The 20,828-nt window shown below is 38.5% G+C and overlaps 1 protein-coding gene across 3 annotated transcripts; it reads right to left on the reverse strand.

Moving 5' to 3' along the window:
* Nucleotides 1-923: 923 nt before the first annotated feature.
* smpx (small muscle protein X-linked) lies at nucleotides 924-19,325 on the reverse strand. Of its 3 annotated transcripts, XM_078281077.1 has the most exons (6): nucleotides 18,335-18,471; nucleotides 15,569-15,654; nucleotides 14,723-14,782; nucleotides 10,580-10,666; nucleotides 9,245-9,397; nucleotides 924-1,682 (listed from the first exon to the last, which is right to left on the reverse strand). In XM_078281077.1, exons 2-5 carry the CDS (start codon nucleotides 15,581-15,583, stop codon nucleotides 9,248-9,250), a joined length of 312 nt encoding a protein of 103 aa, XP_078137203.1. In that variant the 5' UTR covers nucleotides 15,584-15,654; nucleotides 18,335-18,471; the 3' UTR covers nucleotides 924-1,682; nucleotides 9,245-9,247. The 3 variants fall into 3 exon arrangements, with proteins under 3 accessions (XP_078137203.1, XP_078137205.1, XP_078137204.1); XM_078281079.1 differs by lacking the exons at nucleotides 15,569-15,654; nucleotides 18,335-18,471 and adding an exon at nucleotides 19,276-19,325; XM_078281078.1 differs by lacking the exon at nucleotides 15,569-15,654 and having other exon boundaries at nucleotides 18,335-18,470.
* Nucleotides 19,326-20,828: the final 1,503 nt, after the last annotated feature.

Below are 20,828 nucleotides of genomic sequence, written 5' to 3' on the forward strand. Positions count from 1 at the left end.
ATGGCGTGATTGATGTCAAGCCACCTGTCTGTCTGATACATGCAAACAACATCGCTTTAATGCACACTTACAAGCTCTATCTGCATTGTGCATTTCGTCGTGAGTTATGATCTCTGAGTAGATGCTGGCTTACACTCACGGTGTGCATTTGTGTGTTTGTTTTATGGAAATGTTACACCAGTTCGAAATTCAACACAGGCTATTCGCAGAGGGAAAAAAAAACAGACTCACGCCTTTTGAAACTGCAGAACGTTTTTTAATCTTTCCCACACAATGTCAGATCTTCTCGTATGGTTGTTAAAACACCAGCAGTGTGTGTCTCTCCTCTGTGACCTGATGGAGGCTAAACTTAGCTACAGCTGCTCTGTGTGGACATGTGATGTGAGGATGGATATCTGCTGTATTGGGGGCTGGTGGTGTGTTTGATGGCATGTGTGTCCTCTATTAATGTAACATTCCTTCTTGAAACAGTTGGATTTGGAGGATCAAAGCGACTCCATGCACAAAGACGCCCCTGACTCCCAACTAAAACCCAGTAATACCCATTACATATTATTAAATTAAAACGGTGATGGCGCTGCAGGAAAAGTTAGAGTAGAGATTTCAAGTGAAAATCTTCACTAGATTGCCTAAGTGAATAATTTGACCTGCTGGTGGTGCTAGAGAAAAAGTCAGGGAATCACCAAAGTTGGTACGAGTCGTCCTTTGGTAACCTTCAATATGGAGGTTCTGGAAACCAGACAAATCTGCAAGCTTGTGTTTCATTTGCTCTGACAGATAAGCATTTGTGAAATTAGTCTGGCTATGCCAGGCCATAGAGCCATGCTGCTAGCATGGCTAAAAATAAAAATAAAACATATACAACATTGAAATGCTATTCCGTAATAGCACGTGTAGCCAGTAATGAGTAGAACAGTTTGCGATTTTTTTAGAACCATCTTGATTTATTGCAACATTTTCCTGAAGCTACCAGTTTCTGGGAATCCTAACATTAAAACACGTAAAACATTATAATCCCCCTCCCAAAAAAAGTAAAACAGTTGAACTTAGATGCCATCGCAACATTGCAAATTGTTGCGATGGCATTTAGGATTTAATAATTTAATAGAAAGTATTAGTATAAATCAGTGCTGAACAGTTTGGACAGTGGAAAAGACGTGTCTTCACAGAATCAAAAGGGGCATCACAGTTTTGTTGTGAAATGTATGTCAATTGTCAACAAATGTCCTTCTAAACCAGCTACTTCAGACTTAATAATACTCCAAATAACTAAAAAAAAAGCAAAGAATATGCCGTTATTGCAACACAACTCACTTACTTCTAAAACTCCAAGTAAAGTGGAGTCTTATCTGCAGCAGAAACAAGCCAGAATATCTAAACAGTACTTCACTTTTTGTACTAATCATAATTTAGATTTATATGATAAAACAATCTCCACAGATTTTTTTGTGGCGCTTTAACCTATTAGCGTACTGATAGAAAGAGAGAGTTTATGGATGCCTGCTTCTTGGTGGTTTTGGTTAAGTGCTGAACATTTTCTGCAGACGTTGGCTTCACAGAAAGCTGTTATTGTTTCCAAACATGTTAGGATTAGTTTGTGGTTTGCTTAGTCTTCGGTGGCGGTGGACTGAAGTCTGTGTCTATGAAGATTATTCGCCTTCCTCGCTGCCTGGCTGGGGATCCTGGAGGAAAGAGAAAGATAAAGACGCTGTGAGGGATTTTCACTGTCTGGTATCAGCGGGTCTCAGAGCGGCTCACCCCTTGAGAGACAGCAGGAAGAAGGCCAGGTCACTGTATTCACTGAGGCAGCCTTATATATAAGATCTGGTTGATCTATCACCTGGTTTTTCCCTGTACTTATCTCACTCTTGACCTTTTTCCATTTCTGTTTCTCTGTGGCGTGATCTCCCCTCACTGTCTGACACATTTGCTGTTCATTTCCATCTCAAACACTCAAGTTTTAGTCATACAAACACTTCTCAGAAGGTAGCGCAGGTCTTCAGGCTTCAAGTTAAACATCAATGGATGGAGCCAAGGAGCTACTGTTCTGCTGGTTAAGTAATGTTACACTAAAGCTCACTGAAAAGTACAACGGATTGAGAGAGAAGCTAATAATATAAATCTTTTGCTAGATTCAAAATGATGCTGTCCCATACTACATTATGTGGTAGTTAACTTCGCTGACCCTTAAAGTTGAAATGGGCTAGCCTGCATCTATGTTAGAAAGACATTCTATACTCTTGAATTAATAAACAAGGAAATAGTTGCTCTTTTATACGTTTTTGTTTTATTTTTAGTTTCCCAACGTGGGTTCCCAAATCAGATTTTTAGCTCAAAATTTGGCTGTAAAAGACAGTAAAAGGTATGTACTTCCATATTATGTATATATATATATTTTAGGTGGCCAAAAGTAAGTGGACAGCCCAGTTCACAGTCCCTCGTTCCAATGAAGGAAAATCTTAATGCTACAATGATATTGAAGCATTAAGGTATTTGAGGCGATAGTGGGCTTCCAACATTGTGGCCACAGTTTGTGTTTGGCCCTTTCCTGTTTCAACATGGCAATGCCCCCATGCAAGGCCGGGTCCATAAAGAACTTGACTGGCCTGCAGGGAGCCCTGACCTCAACCTCATCCTACACCTTTGGGTTGAACTGGAACATCCACTGTCTGTAAGTCAGACATAGACCTTCAGTCAGACCTCTGTCCAATAAGTTGGACCTCACTAATGCTCTTGTGGCTGAATGGGAGCACATCTACGGCCAGGGTCCAAAATCTGGTAGAAAGCCTGAAACTAGAAAAGTGGAGAATGTTGTAGCAGCACATTTATGCCCTCAAAGTTTTGGGATAAGTCACAAAGTGGGTAGTCTCGCTTTGCCAGACCTTCCTCCAAAGCGCTGCAGACAAGGGTCTGGCTAGTCAACACAGCATTCCGGGATGGAAGGGAAAACATGCTCTTGTTTATTGGCATTTCTTTAAACCGATCACAATCGTCTTGGGCGGCGCTATGCGCCAGACGGGGCCACGGTGCCACAGCTAAATAGCTTCGGGAAGGAACTTGTTTTGTTGGAACGTGTACGTTCAAAGGTTGTTTCAGTCGTGCAACAGAAAACTCAGATTAGATTAGTCTAGCTAGCTGTCTGGATTCACCCTGCAGAGATCTGAGTTAACCATAGTCATCCTAAATCCACATGGTTTAAAATTACAACACAAAGAAAGCGGAAGGTAACGGACATCCGGCGGCACCAGAGCAATCCGGGAAGTGGAACGTCGTGGATATAGACTACAAAATGGGTGAAACTTTAAGGTGTCCACATACTTCTGGCCATGTAGTATACAATACACAAATCAATCAAACTGCAACCTTGTAATAACAGTCAAACTTTCTGAAGAGAAAGCAAAATGGTTTTCTTAGATATGTAACACTTTATTTTTTATTTTTTTGTTTTGAAGCTGCGAGTAGCTCCTCTAGTTTTTTTGTGTGCATTGCATTGTGGGACAAATAGCGTCTATCCAAAGCACACTCCGAAATAAGTATGCTGCTACTGGTGACTTTTGAAGTAATTTTATCACTTTCCTAGTGTAAATGCACACTGTGAGCATGTAGTATTATTTTTTCTGCCTCAGAGAAATGGGTTTGTAACTAAGACTTCTGCACAGCACACCCACATGATTTGGGCAGGGCAGAACAGCCACAGTGTTTGGATATTGTGGTTTCTGTGTCCCGCTGAGAAAGTCACAGCAAAGACTACCCCTCAGTGCTCACACACATTTTTTTTTCAAACACACACTTCTATAAAGTATAAATATAGAGCCTGACTCAAACCCTCCTGCCCACACACAGTGGCATCAGCACACACCCCGTTTCACCCAAACAGTCTGCGCAGCCCACAGTGACCCACTGTGGCGAGCTCCGACCACTGCAAGTCATTATTGTGGAGACGAGTCTCATTGATACCATCCAGGATCTGAATTTTAGCATTTATCTTTCTGTCACAAAGACATAATAACATAATGTCTAAAAGTTTAGTGCCTCGCTATGTAAGGTTGTAAGAAAAATGAACTGCTAACAGTTTCTGTTTTGAATAACTTTAATGTGCTTAGGTAAAAACATTTCTGCTTTGCACCAGGATCCTATTTATATTTAAGAATATATAATATAAAAAATATAATGTTCAAACAAATTTTATCTTGTAATATCTAGCAGACAGATAGTTTTGGTTAAATTTAACCAGGTTTTTATGGAAATTAATGTGTGCATTGTGACATTTTCAGGACAGAAAAGGATTTTTTTTGCACAGTTACTACGTTTGTAGAGAGACTTTATATGTCTCTCTACAAACCTAAGCACCTAAGCACATTAAAGTTATTCAAAACAAACTGTTAGCAGTTCATTTTTTTACATCCTTACATAGCGAGACACTAAACTATTAGACATTATATATTATATATATATAATATATTAGGGCTGTCAATCAATAAAAAAATGTAATTTAATTAATTACATACTCTGTGATTAATTAATCGAAATTAATCGCATACATAATTAACGGTGCCTGAACTACTTTTTAAGAAAGTAAAAAAAGAAAAGAAAAAAAAAGGGTACTAAACAACAGTTGGTGACATTAAAGAACGGCTTGTTTATTGCTAAGGCCATATGGTCAAAATGAAATGATTTAATAATAATGTATAACAATAACAATAACTAATTTCAGTAGTAAATTGCTGTTGAACCATCAGATGGGAAAAGGACATTTACAATAACTTCAAATGCACCACGACGCTGTAGTTTACCAGTTTCATTGAACGCACCGTCTGTGTTGTTTTTCCGATGCCAGCTGCAGATTGTTACATCCCGGTGTTGAATCCTCTACAGTAAAACACAGTCACACTTTACACCGTTTAGCGTTAGCTGTCAGCATTTTAACCGTGTTTAATCCAGCTACTAGCTAGCGGTAGGCTAACGTTAGCTGCTGTCGAGTATAGTGTTAACTAGCTAGCGGTAGGCTAACGTTAGCTGCTGTCGAGTATAGTGTTAACTAGCTAGCGGTAGGCTAACGTTAGCTGCTGTCGAGTATAGTGTTAACTAGCTAGCGGTAGGCTAACGTTAGCTGCTGTCGAGTATAGTGTTAACTAGCTAGCAGTAGGCTAACGTTAGCTGCTGTCGAGTATAGTGTTAACTAGCTAGCGGTAGGCTAACGTTAGCTGCTGTCGAGTATAGTGTTAACTAGCTAGCAGTAGGCTAACGTTAGCTGCTGTCGAGTATAGTGTTAACTAGCGTCATGTGCAGCGGTGTTTGTGTTTCAGAGCATCAGAGAGAAGCGCAGACATATCAGTGGCACCAGATTTCGGTAGCCAGGGTTGGCAGGAAGAAGATTTTTACAAGTAAATGTTCCAATTAATAATCCAGGCAGAACATTCTCGTCTCCCTCCTTCATTTTACAGTCCAATGGTGCTAGAACGGCTTAATCTTAAAAGGGATTAATCTGCGTTATTTTTTTTAACACGTTATTTTATCTCAGATTAATTAGTTCATTAGTTAGTTATTTTGACAGCCCTAATATATATATATATATATATATATATATATATATATATATATATATATATATATATCACACACACACACACACACACACACACTTCCGGTCAAAAGTTTGGAGTCACTTAGAAATTTCCATTCCACTCCATTATAGACAGAATACCAGCTGAGATCAGTTGTTTTTTTAATCAGGGCAGCAGTTTTCAGATTACATTATGTGTTTACATAATTTCAAAAGGGTTCTCCAATGTTTTCTCAGTCAGCCTTTTAAAATGGTATCATACAGGTAAACAGAATGTGCCTTTGGAACATTGGATGAATGGTTGCTGATAATGGGCAATGTAGATATTGCATTAAAGATCAGCCACTTTTTTCTACAACAGTCCAGAACCCTTTTGCAATTATGTAAACACATAATATAATCTGAAAACTGCTGCCCTGATTCAAAAAACAATGCAACTGATCTCAGCTGGTATTCTGTCTATAATGGAGTGGAATGGACATTTCTAAGTGACCCCAAACTTTTGACCGGTAGAGTGTGTGTGTGTGTGTGTGTGTGTGTGTGTGTAAGCCTTTGATGTAAATTTACAGCTAATCTCACACTGTTATTGTTATAGAGGATCATACTGCAAATGGCAATGCATTCTGGGAGAAAATAATATTACATTAATATCTGCAAATGTTACAGATTACAGGTACAGTATTTACTGTTAATACCAATGCATCTTGGGGGGAAAAAAAGGAAACGGTGGGAATTACACTGCAGCCAGTATATTACTGTAAATTCAAATAATACTGTAAGAATTATAGACAATTATTTACAATAAAATACCTTAAAATAAAAATAAAAAACAACATTATGGTTACTGTAAATAAACAGTAGTTTTCTGGCGAAGCTGCTGCCAGTATATAACTGCAAATTTACGGTGAAAAGTTTTACATGCAAAGAAGGATTTAATGTGACTCTGGCTCAATGGTTAGTTTTGTCACTTTTACAGCAAATATATCCTGAGTGTAACCCTACCTGGCCAGCCAGGGATTATCCAGTTTGCACATCCTCCCGGTGTCTAAGTCGTTTCCTCCAGTATTACAATAACATGCAGGTTTGGTTTATTTATGGATATAGAAAGACAACAAGGGGGAAGGGTATCCAAGGGATAACATGTTAAAGCGAGAAACACTTTTTTCCAACATGGTCCCTGGTTTTGGGGGCTGTATCAAACAGTGTTTACATTGTGTGTGTCTGTTGGAGATATTTTAAATACTTGCACTTTACTTCAGTATTTATATTTTCTCCTACTTTATACTTCTACTACATTTCAGAGGGATTATGTTACTCCACTACATTAATATGACAGCTTTACTTTCCGGTTACTTTACAAATGAAGATTTTAACATACAAAACATATGAAGAGCTTTTAGAATATGAAGCATTGTAAAGGATAAAACTACCCAGCCTTGTATGAAGTCACAGCTGAAATGAATTGGTCGATTAATTGATTAGTTCAGTAGTTGATAATCAGAAAATGAATCTACTATCTTTTGATAATGATTCATTGTCTTAGTAGGACTTGACAAGCCTGCAGGCCCCTTCCTATCCCTTTTCGAACGGGTCTAGTGTGTGTTATATTGAATTTCTTTTTATTATTCTTTATTTTCGTCCTTTTTGTTATTCTTTTTATTTATTTTTAAATCGGTCGAAATAATGAATCAGAATGAATAGTTTTCAGTCATTTTTCATCATTGTTTCCTGGTTTCAGCTTCTCTAAATGTCAGGATTTGCGGCTTTTCTTTGTCTTAAATGACAGTAATAGTGAATTATGGGCTTTGGGTAACTTAGACAGTATTTCTCTCTACTTTCTGACGTTGCTCAAACCAAACAATTGATGGATGAATCAAGGAAACAATCAGCAGATTAATCTATAGGTGTGTAACTAATCAGGGTTCAACGCAAAGGTTTTTTTTCACTTGTCCGGTCGGGCAAGTAAAAAAAAAATTCTACTTGCCCAAAGTCAATTTGTATTGGCCCCTATACAATTCTTTTTTTTCCCGAGGAAAAACAAAAAAAACGTTAAAAAGCCGTCAAAAAAAGCGTCGGGGGAAAAAAACATTAAATAAAATAGAATAAACTGTCAAACTACGGGAAATAAATCCTGTGAAAAAGCATAAAAAATGTGACAAAAAATGTTGAAAAAAAACAGCATTCAAATCAAACGATTATGATACGATGATGTCCGAACGGGCAAGGGGGTTGTTATATTTACTTCCTGACGTGGTGTTTTGCTTGCCCCGTGCCATCGGGCAACCCTTATTGATGAACCCTTATGATTATTTTCATTGTTAATTTTCTCTATAAATCGATCAGTCGTTTTGTCTGTAAAATGTCAGAAGAACAGTGACAAACACCTGCTTCCCACAGCAGAAGGTGATCTACTTTCATAGCTTGTTTCATTACACCAACAGTCCAAACCCCAAATATATTCAGTCATCTGTCATATGAGCTGCAGTTGTTTTCTGTTTTCACACTCTGGATTTGCATCATTCACAAAGAACCGGTGACTCCGTTTGTGAACTCATCTTTGTGCTTTCTTGCTCACGCCTCGCTGTCGTTTGGTTTGGTTTTGCATTTTTCTCTTTGGACCCTTTAAAGCCGGCCATGTGAGCACTGCAAAACTCTCAAAAGAGCTGCATCATATATTTCCAAGTAAGCGGTCATCACATGGGATCAGTGGAAATTTTGGTGTATCCAAATAATTACAATAGATACACAAATTAGCTGTTAGATATACCTGTAAAATCTAATGAAATACAACAAAAAAATCCTACTTTTGTCAAGGTATACAAATGTTCAGGTTTTTGACACTTTCAAACATTAAGAAGAAGCAAAACATCATTAAAATGCATACTTTATTCCTATTTTGGACTAAAAGTCTTCATATTTGAACCCTAACGTTCAGTTTGGGGTCCTAGATACTCTTAAACAGCTCAAAAACATACTTAACATTGTTTGATCACTTTAATACTTAATACATTACTTCTGTTTGGGGTCATAGTCATTGGGTACTTTAATGAAAGCTCGAGGTAAAAAGACTCTGGAATAAGGGGGTAATAACTTTGTTTTTAAGAGGGACTTAATACATTTTAAATAAAGTATTTTTTTTACTGAGTACCTATTTAATAATTGCATACAGTAGTATTTTTATTAACAAGGCAGGAACAATGGGGTAATGATTTATATTACAATCTATTTTAGAAGTATGGAATATTTACAAAAACGGTGCCTCTGCAAAATAGCCTCGGGAAGGAACTTGTTTTGGTGGAACATGTGCAACAGAAAACTCAGATTGGACAGATAGTCTACCTAGCTGTCTGGATTTACCGGAGTTTAGAATGCCAACACAAAGGAAGCGGAAGGTGACGGACATCCGAAAAAAGTGACATCCGGCGCTCCCAAAACACCAAATTTTACACTTCGGAGTTTAGAATTCCAACACAAAGAAAGTGGAAGGTATTGTAACCAAATCAATATAAAATGAGAACATATTTTCTTATTCCATGAAATAACATCATACCTGTTTTTAATAAAGGTTATAAGGAAAGTGTAGAATAAAATGGTTGATTTTTCCAATTATTCTTAGTTTTTACACATAAAACAGTGAGGAAGAGGACATTCAGGGGTGTTCATAAGACTATGACCACCTACATGTTAATCCTTGGTGACCCATCGTAGTTCACTCTTGACGTTCTGCAGCTCTGATAGGTTAACAGCAGGACCGGGCAGTTTCACCGCGCCCGGCAACGCCTTCTTCTCCTCTGGCGTCTGGGCAGCAGCGCTGGGCTGGTCTGGTGAATGAGCCTGATGAAAAACAATTAAAACAGAAGTATTATTATTATTATTATTTTGGTAGGTGGGAAATAATTGGAGAAAAAGTAGAAAATAGTTTAATGGTACTAATCTCATACCATTTTCTGTCAAATACCATATTATATTTAATGTGTTTGTTTGCAGTGATTCTTCTTTGAATATTTGAAAAATCTATTCAGTTACAGTTACGTCATCAAAACTGTCGTTTTAAGGTTCACTTATTATTACATTACCACCAAGATGTTCCAAATGTCTTATGTCCCTTCTCCCTACCTGTACTACTACAGTACCTGCAAGCGTTAGCACAGCGCTATTCTGCACTGCAAAGCCAAAATGCAGTAACTATACATTATTATGATAGTAGAATCTGGCCTTTTGACAGTTGTTTTACCTAAAAAATATCCATCATGCCATAGAAGTATTCAGTTTGAGTAAAAAATATGATGTAAAGTTTACAACACGACAGCAGAGACAAAACGCTAACTGCTAAGTTAAAGCTAGTTGGTGAGATGGCTGCAGCTAGCCTAAGCTAAAGCTACATTTATCAACTCTTTCAAACTAGTTTCCTTTCCAGTTGGACCATGTTGATAATACTATGAACCTAGCTTAGCAGAATGGCTGTAACCACAATTTTTGGCCCTCACCACCTGAAGGTTTACAGGTTTTTGTGTCTAAAAGGGCATCAAATGTACAGTTTTTCTACCTGGTTTCGAGCCTTAAGAAACTTTAAACCCTTTTTTGTCAAATTCATCCTTTTATTTAGTTACTGCTATCTCTGTTTGTAGGGCAGTATTGTCCCTCTCGGGGGTCAGTAGAACCACAGAATTGCTATGAGTAAAGGTGGGGATGGTGATGAAAATAGTGTGTGGCGGTACACCTAAGTGTGTTTTGTGGGTCATTGCAAGCCTAACATATTCCACTTACTTATATTACATATATATTATTTCACATACTGTATGTGTGATATGAAGGGAAAACATAATACAATTTGAATATACAGTAAAGACCTTAAAGTTATGGAAATGTGCTTCTGGTTTGCACACAAAGACATTTATGTTATATTTAATAAAGCTACAAAAACCTGCTGGTCACTTTTTCATTTTCTTTGTGTGTGTGTGTGTGTGTGTGTGTGTGTGTGTGTGTGTGTGTGTGTGTGTCTCCTCCTTGTCTTACCTCTTCTGTGTCTACTGTCTCCTCTCTCCTCTTGACAGGATGTCCCGCCCCTGGACGCAGAGCTCCCATCGGGATGTTCAAATTAGCCTGATGGACAGCAAGAACAGCCAATGAGATACTTTCAACACATTCAACAAATTTCCTGTCTCTGTGTCTTTGCATGTGTGTGTATGTGTGTATGTACACCAGTTTCCTCAAAACCCCTTGTTTTGATTATGACCACTATTTCCTTGTTACCATCATGTCCCTAAAAAGGGTGTTGTGTCTTTATGAAAATTGGGGACACACACACACACACACACACACGCAGCTCAGTGATCTGTCTGCTAACTTGATGTCCAACTGCTACCTGCCCCCCGACGTCCTGTCACTTGGATTTGATGTGTAGTGTAGTTTTGCGTTGTACTGTAGTGTACTGTATTGTATATATAATCAAATTGTACAGCTGTACAGAGAGGGAGTGCGGTGTGTGTCACAGAGGACGCTGGGTTTTATTTTTTTCAGAGATTAAGGTTTAAAGTTCGGGAAGAAATCGCCTCATTCGAAGCATGTTTGCTCAGATTTGTATCCCTGTAATGTTGCTTTGGCTGGGGTCGTTTACTGTCTTATGCTTAACGTGCCGTCGGCAATCATCTTCTGACATTTCAACCAAAGGTTAAAGGAATATTTCAAATACAGTTTGACCTTTTAGGAAAGATGCTTATTTGCCGAGAGTGAGATGAGAAAGACAATCTTTTTATGTCACTCTCGACATGAAAGGGGATTCCTAACAGTTTTAACTCTTCCTTTAACTCTGTTCAAACAACAGCCCCTGTGCTGTAATTCCACCTACACCTTCCTGCATTACTAACGGGCCATACCAGTGTTTGTTTCACTTATTTAAAGGGGGCACTCAACGGACACGGATCTAAAGAAAGAATGGTCCAAAATCGATGGAGCAGAGGCAGAGATATGCTGATATGCTTTTAGTTTCTATTTAGCTCCAAAAACACTTGATCCTACAATTTGCATAATGCAAACTAGATAGCATAGAGTTGAGAAGTTGAAAAGTCATAACATTTGTCAAAATGTATGCAGACTTGATGTTGGTCACTGTAATGAATAATATACTTTAGCAACCCGCGAGAGTCTGACATGAATGGTAAACCAATGGATGCCTGGCTGGATCAGTAGAAAATATACATTCAAATGTCTGTCATGCAAAGTACATGTGATTACTCCCCAAAAATCTTCTCCAAACAGCCTCTGCAGCACAATTACAGTATCAAAAGTAAAAGTACTCCAAAATTAGTGTTTACTGTTCAACACATTCTCATGTTGCAAGTGCTAGAGCTAATTTTACATATTTTATATATAATATTTGGCAGTTTAATGTACAGCTGCAACAAATGATCGTTTCCATTGTCGAACAAAACAATAACTGATTAAACATTTAGTCTATAAAATGACAGGAAATAGCGAGTCCAAGCTGCTCAAATGTCTCGTTTAGTCCAAAACTCAAAGATATTTAGTTTACAATGAGGTAAAAACAGAGAGAAAAGCAGTGAAATCTCACATTGGTGAAGCTGGAACCAGAGAACAGCTGAGAAACGTTTGTCTTCATATGACGATTATTAAATTATCAAAATGGTAGCGGGTTAATTTTCTGTTTGATCGACTAATTGATCAATGGATTAACACTTTCTGTTAATGCTGTAACTTCATTTCTAACAATGAAACATTTTATAAGCTGATCACATGTTTTGTATCTGAAAAGTAACTAGTAACCATACGTGTCAAATCAATGTAATGGAGTATAATAGTAAATAAGTACAGTACTTCAGTTAATGTACTCCCACCACTTTTTAATTATCATCTTTATACTGTTTACACACACTACTGATTTAACTCCCTACTTAAGGTGCATACAGTATTCAGCCAGAGCAATGTTAGTGAGGGATAGGTATCAGAGAAGTAAATACTGGACGTTGGAATCCACACTGGAAACATTTGGGCACAAAATGCTTCACTTGTGCTGCACGACTGTTTGGATGAAATGTAATGGACCTTTTATTGCTCTTGCATTTTGGAGCTATAAAAAGATGGCGGTGGCTATTAATCTGGGAGGAGGCTGAGATGGAACTACAGAGCAGGGCTGCACGATATGAGGAAAATATCTTACTGCGATTATTTGGACTGATATTGTGATTGTGATATGATTCACGATATAGGAGGAAATGATAATGTTTGTGTCATTCTCATTTTCATTGAAAAATGTAAAAAAAAATTATGATTATAGTGTGATTTTTGCGAGGGTCTGTATCAAAGAAAGGTGTTTTCTTTAGTCTGTAGGATAGGATTTGTAGGCCGGGACGTGTCTGCGGCACCACAATACTTAATTCAGAATGGTCTGACACAGATTTTGCCTTGCCTGCGATTCATTTTGCAGACCTACTACAGAGTGTTACTGGCTGTGTGACGATCAATCCGACAAACTTTACGGGAGTTTTGAATGACATGGGTTTGACTAAATGATAATTCATTTTGAAGCCTCCTGAGGATTGGCAAAGTCTATATAAGTAAGGATGGAAGACCAAAACCTTTAGGGCCAGCAGGGTGGGTATCAATCAATTCACGTTTAAAAACAGCCCTCTGCCGCAGTGTCCCTGATCAAGACATGAAAGCAAGCTGATAATTTGCCATCAGAGCGATCTATTACTATCAGTTCTTATTCAGCTCAAATAAAATTCAGACAGACTTTGCTTTAACTGTTTAGTGGGGTACATTTGTTGACTCTTAACAGCCGTTATGGCAGCGACCCAACACTGTTGATTGTTTTATTGTTTTTACAGTTGTTGGGTATAAAACACAGTGCCCAGTTTAAGGGGGATCTATAAGAGCCATCAGTCAAGTTAAATTGTTCTGCACAGGCCATTTGTTAAAGGACCATACTGGTTTTTGTGCCTAAGTTTAGCCAAAAAATAATTTACATTATTATTAAACCGTTTTCAAAAGACAAAAAAAAACTGCGTTTTAATTGATTTCCTGCCTTCCAGACAGCTGGTTTTCCATCCCCTTTTTTTTTAATAAGAAAAGCATATTGCAGATATATACTTTTAGTGTTGTTGTTTTTTTTGTTTTGGTGCTTGTAAGATCACTCTGCAGCCAAAATCCTAAAACAATCGTGTGCTACGTACATTAACGGAAAATTCAACCCACAATGCAAACAAGTGGATCATGTAAAAATATTTGTAATGTTTTTGTTTATTCTTAGTCTTTTTCTTAGGCTTTTAATCTTATATTTTGCAGCCACATTAAACAATATCCTTTAGGACAATAAAGTCTATCTCAATATTATATCTTAAACAAACAGGGAGGGTTTTTAAACCAGTTGTCGCTTGCAGCTGCATTAACTAAAACAATAAAAGTTGTAATAATTGATTTTCATACTGTATTGATTAAATGGGAGCTAATAGCTGTCTAGAAATGTATGTAAGGAAGATATGGTAAGCTTTTGAAAATGTTGAAAGACAAATTAGATAAAAACTATAAGACATGGGAACTTTTAAGAAAGTGTTTTTTAGATGGAAATGTTGCTTATTTATAATGTAAATGTATTCTGCTGTTCTTGTTTGTGATGAACTTAAGCTGAGACGAGGAAACCTCATGTTTGTACTGTACTGGTGTTTAAAACGTCCCCTGTCCAGATGCCTATCCCATGGTTAGACATGGAAATGAGCACAATGAGAAACGAGAGAGAGAGAGACGATGGAAGAAACCCTCTCTGACATGCACGCACAAAGCCATTACAACCCAAATACAGACACATTTGCAAACACGCAGCGATACAGTCAACTCCTCATCCTTTGCCTCGCTACAAGTCTGCGCTAACAAAGCCTTGATACTGTATATGCACAGTCTGAACTCTGTATTTTCCTTTACCAATAAATACTTTAATGTGGAAACTCCTGTCATCTTTATTTTTAACAGGATGAAAAGTTATTACGCCATTCGGTTGAAGCTTTTATCTAATTGTATTCTTGCAATACCTCGCTCGTCTTGTTTTCTCGTTGTCAACTAAATGTATGATGTTTTTTTAAAATAGGAAAATAAAGTTTTATACACATCCAAACCTTATTGTGCACACAGATGAAAATCATTTACCTGAAGGGCCTTAACGTTGGACGAAGGTTTGGACATAATCCCCTCTGTAAGTCCACTGACCTGGAGGAAGCACAGATCACAGACATTCAGCTGTGTGTATTTCAGTGTGTGTGTGTGTGTGTGTGTGCGTGTGTGTGTGTGTGTGTGTGTGTGTGTGTGTGTGTGTGTGCGCGTGCATGTTGGGGGCAATGGGACTTTGTTTCTGTGGTTTTAAAGGGCCGGGATAGCATTTCAGTTGCTTAGCGACTCTTACAGAGAGAAGCAGGTAGAGGAACTGTTCTCTGAATCATTCATGAGAGGGAGCCAGTGAGGAACGTCAAAATAAAAGTGCAACAGTGCCTCAATTTCAGCAAGTGTGTGAGAAAGAACCTTTTTTTAGTATTTATTTAGTAATTATTTATTATGTATTACTTTCATTATAGTGATGTATGGTTAGGATAAGTAGGCAGTCTATATGGATTTCACCTTCTTTTACTTAGCAGGAACAACAGTGACAGCCAGGTTCTAAATGGGGTTATTAATCACACTGGCTTTGATTCAAATTTCAACAAACCACATAAAGTCTCTAATTCTGGGATAACATATTGTTAAAGTTTACTGCATATTAGCTTAAATGTATAGTTAAGATCTTTTGAAGTGAGCTGAATGAGGTATTTATTCCACTTAGTCAGTGTATTAGCTACAGTAGAAGGCGGCTGGCAGGCCCCCAGTTTGGAGAAACAGACTGGAATATCAACACAGAAGCTAAGCAATGTACTGCTGTGGACGGTGGCTGCAGCTACATTTATTTTTGCCACCATAAAAAAAGGCCCACCTAGAAAAAAGAAAAAAAAATCACTATTTTACCTTGCCGTCAAACATCGCCTTTACGTTGGGGAACTGAAGCCGTTATCCATCCATCTATGCTCTCTTCAAACCTAGAGACTAGACTCCTTTGACAAAAACAGTAATTTTACCTCTCAGAACACAGGAGTTGCTGGTCTGCCGCTGCCTCGATTGGTTAGTTTGTCTGTGTTATTGCAGGACATTTGGGGAATCCGAACTAACCCATTAAAACACCAAAGTCACACAATGACACAAACTAACTAACTGATCGAGGCAGCGGTAGACCAGCAACTCCAACGCTGCATCCAGATTACACAACAGAAGTTCTCCAGACCCCTAGGGGGAACGCTAAGTGGAACAGCTTGATTTTCGACCCCACTGAGAGAGAGAGAGAGAGAGAGAGAGAGAGAGAGGGGGCACGATCAATCTCAGAACGGTGTGCAACTGCTTTGAGATCATAGACTTAAGTCTATGTTTGAGATATGTTTTCTCTCGTTTGGTGGATGTGTCTCTAGTTTATTGGCTCAGGTCACAGGTGATACCCAATCAGCAGAGACGTGTCTGTAAACTCGTGGTAATAAAAAGGCAGAGCGCTCTCTCCCCGTGGGGGTCGAAAATCAAGCTGTTCCACTTAGCACTCCCCCTAGAGGCCTGGAGAACTTCCGTTGTGTAATATGCAGTGTTTTTTATTTTGTTGCATTTGTTTTTCGGAGATCGTGTGCTTTTCTTTTGCATCGTTTCAGTTTTTTTTAGGTTGTGTGCTTTTCTTTTTGCGTCGTTTCTGTATTTGCAGCGCGTTTGCTGAATGCTGCGCATGTGTCGTTAAATTTATGAAGATGTTTTCTTAATTTGCATGTGTTTTGTCTATTTGCGTGTGTTTCATTAAGTTGCAGTGCGTTTGCCCCTGTCGGCCACCGTAGGTTCCCAGCTAGAAATGAGAAGCCTGATCTTGTCTGCCAGCCTGGATTCAAGGACCTGTTGTTTCAAGAATTGCTAAGAATTTCAAGTGCAATCTCAATCAGCCGTCATGAAAAGTATATACTGTATGTGCCGGGCAAAAACACAAGCTTGACAGGCGACACAGTACCTATGATGTTTTCGATGTCCCCTTATGGTCTAAATTCTGGTTTCTGCTGGGGTTACTCCTCTCTGACAAATACAATCTAGATTATCTTCAAAATTATAAAATATAACAATCCTGCACAAAGTATCTTCTAGAACTAGCTATTAGAAATAAACTAAATGGTTCTACACTGTGTCCCTTTCTTCCTCATTTCACCTCAGCTTGTTTTCTGTTAGTTTCTACTTGCTCCCTCTCTTTTTGCTGTCCCACAGATCAACACTAACTCAAGTAGTTCCTAATCGTAGAAGTTTCCATGGCCTGTTTATGTTATCTGGTTTAGAGCAGAGCAGAGGACCAAAGAAACAGAGTAAGTCCCAGGCCCTCCGGCTGCTGCTGCTGCGTCGTTCGAAGGCAACTCTTAGATACTGTTACTAGGGTGCTGTTTGTGCAACAACATACAGTCCTTGACATGAGAGCAAAAGGCTGGGCACCCTAAAATACACAACCACAGACACAGACATAGCCTACACACTTATACAACGGGATGATATTTACAGTACGATTAGCAGCTGCCCCCTGACGACACAATGCAAAGCCTCACAAACCCTTTCACTTTTACACATAGTGTAAGTGCACACACACTCTATATCTCTCTCTTTCTCTCACACACACACACACACACACACACACACACACACACACACACACACACACACGCACACACACACACACACACACACACTTCAAACTTCAAAACCTCTGTGCAGACGCCTAACAAAAAGGCTCTTTGAGGGACACTGTGTGTGTCTGTGAGTGTGTGTATGTCTGACTTTATGAATATATTCCTAGAATATCAACAAGAGGGCATGTTTAACAAGCTGCAACTGCACACACAGTGGCATGAATCAATGACTAGAGAAATATGATTTATTTTGCTTTGGTAATAATGATAAGGCTGGCGATATTGTCTTTACAGTAGCCACCATGAGGTTAACATTTTTGGTTCAGAGTGAAAGCTCTTAGCTAATTTGCAAATATTAGCATGCTAGCAGGCTAAACTAAGATGGTGAGCCCAAAGATAATCTGCTTTAACATTAGCATGTTAGCATTTCCATTGTTAGCTTGTTAGCATCCTGAAGTTAACACCCCAAAGTCAGCATCTCTCACTCTGCATGCGCCAAAGTACAGCTTCAGCAGGCGATTAGCTTAGCTTAGCATACAGACTGGAAGCAGGGGGAAACAGCTAGCCAAGCATAGTCAGTGTTGGCTAAACTAAGCCGATCATCTCCTGGCTCTAGCTTCCTGTTTATTGCACTGACGTTAGAGTGGTGTCATTCCCAAAAAGGTAAACTACTCCTTTAAAGATTCACACTTCAGTTCTGGAAGGCAATGTTGGAAAATATTGAAAGAGAGGGACTAATTGAAATTTTTGTTATTGGATTTGATGACAATAAGAAAAATATTGAATATTGCCAGCATTAGCCTTTCAGAAAAAGAAAAAAGTAACTTTTTGCACAAATATGACTAACTCAATGCTTTGTTCAAAACAAACCCAAATATGAGTTCAAATCTATTTCTAAATTGCCAAACACAGTGTTCCTGCAGGGTACTGAAAACTTCCAGACTGTTCCTTTTTAAAACTACAAAATGAATGAATGATATTACAGTAATGGCCGAAACCTACCCACATTCAAACACACACACATAAACAAAGCCAACCTTACCTGTTGGTGACACAAAACGTTATGGTCTAATGCTTGATTTTAAACACGCTAGGACTTCTCTCGCTTGTTCAATAACACTTTCTATCCATCTCTCACACACTTGTTTCCTCTCTACTCTCCATCTCACTCTCTTTTTCTTTCTTCTTTCTTCTTCTCTCCGCCCCCCTCCCTCTTTCTCTCTCTCCCATGCCTCGTAAGTGGTGGAAGGATTCCTCTCATATCTGGGATTTGTTCTAACTATAAATAGAAGAGTGATACACAGAAGGGACCTGCTTTCTATCCACACACACTCTTAGACACACATGGACACGCAGAGTGACGGACCAAAACATTGTCAAAGAGTAGTACCGAGCGCCTGAAATCTCTTTACTTTTAACATCTTTTTAAGGTTTTTACACTAGAGTTACAGTTAAACGTTCCGATGACTAAAATAGTTTATCTGCAAGACCAAACGTTTTTTCTAAAGCGTATATGATATTCACAAATGACGAATATAATCCCTGATTTGAACACCTTTGTAAGGTTTTCAAGCTAAAATGACAGTAAGATGTTCCAGTGAGGGAAATAATTTAACTGCTAGACCAAACTTCATTAAAAAAATGCAACATTTAAGCATAAAGTACTCAAAAACAAAACTGCTTATATATCCACACTGTTTATAATGACACGTATACGTATAAGTAATTTTTTGCTGCATCAAACAGAGTCACTTGAGTCCTCAAAACACCTCCTAATGTTAGTGACTAAAATGGCACTGCCCTATTTCTGCTCTGACACTCAGTTAAACACACACTCATACACACACAGAAGTGGTATGCTGGTATATCTACATGTATACACTGATGTACATCCTTAGAGGGGAACTGTCATCACACAGAGTTAAAGGTGTGTGTGTGTGTGTGTGTGTGTGTTAGTGTGTGAATGTGTGTGTGCTCTCTTACCTCCTGGCGTGCGTGGCTGCTCTGCCCTGCCTGCGCTCTCTCTGAGGTCCTCTTCGCCTACCTGACCTGTTTCCGCTTGTCCTGATTGGCTCAGAGAGGCAAGAAACTCCTCCCTGAGAGGAATCCAACCCATCATAAAAGTAGAATGAGTTCTTAGCCTGTGTGTGTGCGTGTGTGTGTGTGTGTGTGTGTGTGTGTGTGTGTGTGTGTGTGTGTGTGTGTGTGTGTGTGTGTGCGTGTGTGTGTGTTTGTGTATGTGTGTTTCTGTATATAGATGTGTTTTCTCATCTGTTTCTACATTTGTCAAGTCTTTCTCTCAGGATTATTCTCAACTTTTCCTCAAATGGAGTTGTCCACCTTCATGGCATCACACCTCAGTGATCCTATTAAATTAATCCATTGTGCGCCCAGGTAGTAAAATGAACACACTCAAACTGTAGGCTTGTTTTGTATATATTTCAGACTATGCAAATACACCCCCCCCACACACACACACACACACACACACACACACACACACACACACACACACACTGGTCCTACCTGTTGGCAAGGATAACTCTCACCTATTAGAGATAAACACTATCATCACTGTTTATTGTATTCTCTGCATATTGTGGTCTGAATCTGCTCTGCAGGTGGGTCTGTGGGCTGTAGCATTATATACAATTGATGTTTTTTAGTGCATTTTCTCTGAATGTACAGATGTGGACAGTGTTATTACATCTTTGGGCCTATAGACAAACAGGGCCAGGGGGTCAGGAGTCAGTAAGTATTGAATACACAGGATGGTGACCAACAGCACTGAAGTGTAAAGGCTGGTGAAATGAAGAGCTCCATGTTCACAACAACAACAACAACAACAACAACAACAACAAAACAATTCCCTCAACTCTTTATATAATGTATGGTCCAACCATTCTACTTACAAAAACAGCTGTGAAACGTATCTACAATATATTTACTTATATATATATATATATATATATATATATATATATATATATATATATATATATATATATATTTAAGTGAACTTACAACAGAAAGCAACAGCAACATGTATTGAAACCCACACTAGATCACCCCTCTCCTCAGTTCAAGTTGGTACAGTCCAATAATGTTGATTGAGAGACGAGTCTGCCATTCTGGAGGTGGACCTCACAAAGAGAGAGAGAGAGAGAGAGAGAGAGAGAGAGAGAGAGAGATTAATAACAGAACCAAAATAAATAATGCAGATCAACTCAACGAAAACAAATAAAAACTACAATGTAATATTATAGAATTTTTTTACCCAAGTGTTGTTTAACAGAAAGCCTTAAGGAAAAATAAACTTGCTATTTATACAGTAAGTGTGCTCCACCTGTTCAGTGAGGGGAGGGGACAGCTTGTTTTTGCCCTATGGCCCCACAGCTGGTTAATGCAATTATGCCTGGAAGAAATGCCAACGAGAACAATACTTTGATTTATTGAATACTCCCAAGATTATCCAAACATTTCTTTGGTTTCTTTGTTTGTTATTTTACTTTGTACCTTTTTTCGTTTGTCTTTAT

Source organism: Sander vitreus, chromosome 22 (genome assembly GCF_031162955.1).
Source record: "Sander vitreus isolate 19-12246 chromosome 22, sanVit1, whole genome shotgun sequence".
In the NCBI taxonomy this organism is placed as follows: Eukaryota; Metazoa; Chordata; class Actinopteri; order Perciformes; family Percidae; genus Sander; species Sander vitreus.

Bases quoted from the DNA above. Each gene is read 5' to 3' on its own strand.
- smpx (XM_078281077.1), bottom strand. The intron at 10,667-14,722 runs GTAAATGATTTT...GCTGTCCATCAG, and splicing joins CCAACGTTAAGGCCCTTCAG to GCTAATTTGAACATCCCGAT. The intron at 9,398-10,579 runs GTAAGACAAGGA...GTTTTTCATCAG, and splicing joins AGACAGTAGACACAGAAGAG to GCTCATTCACCAGACCAGCC.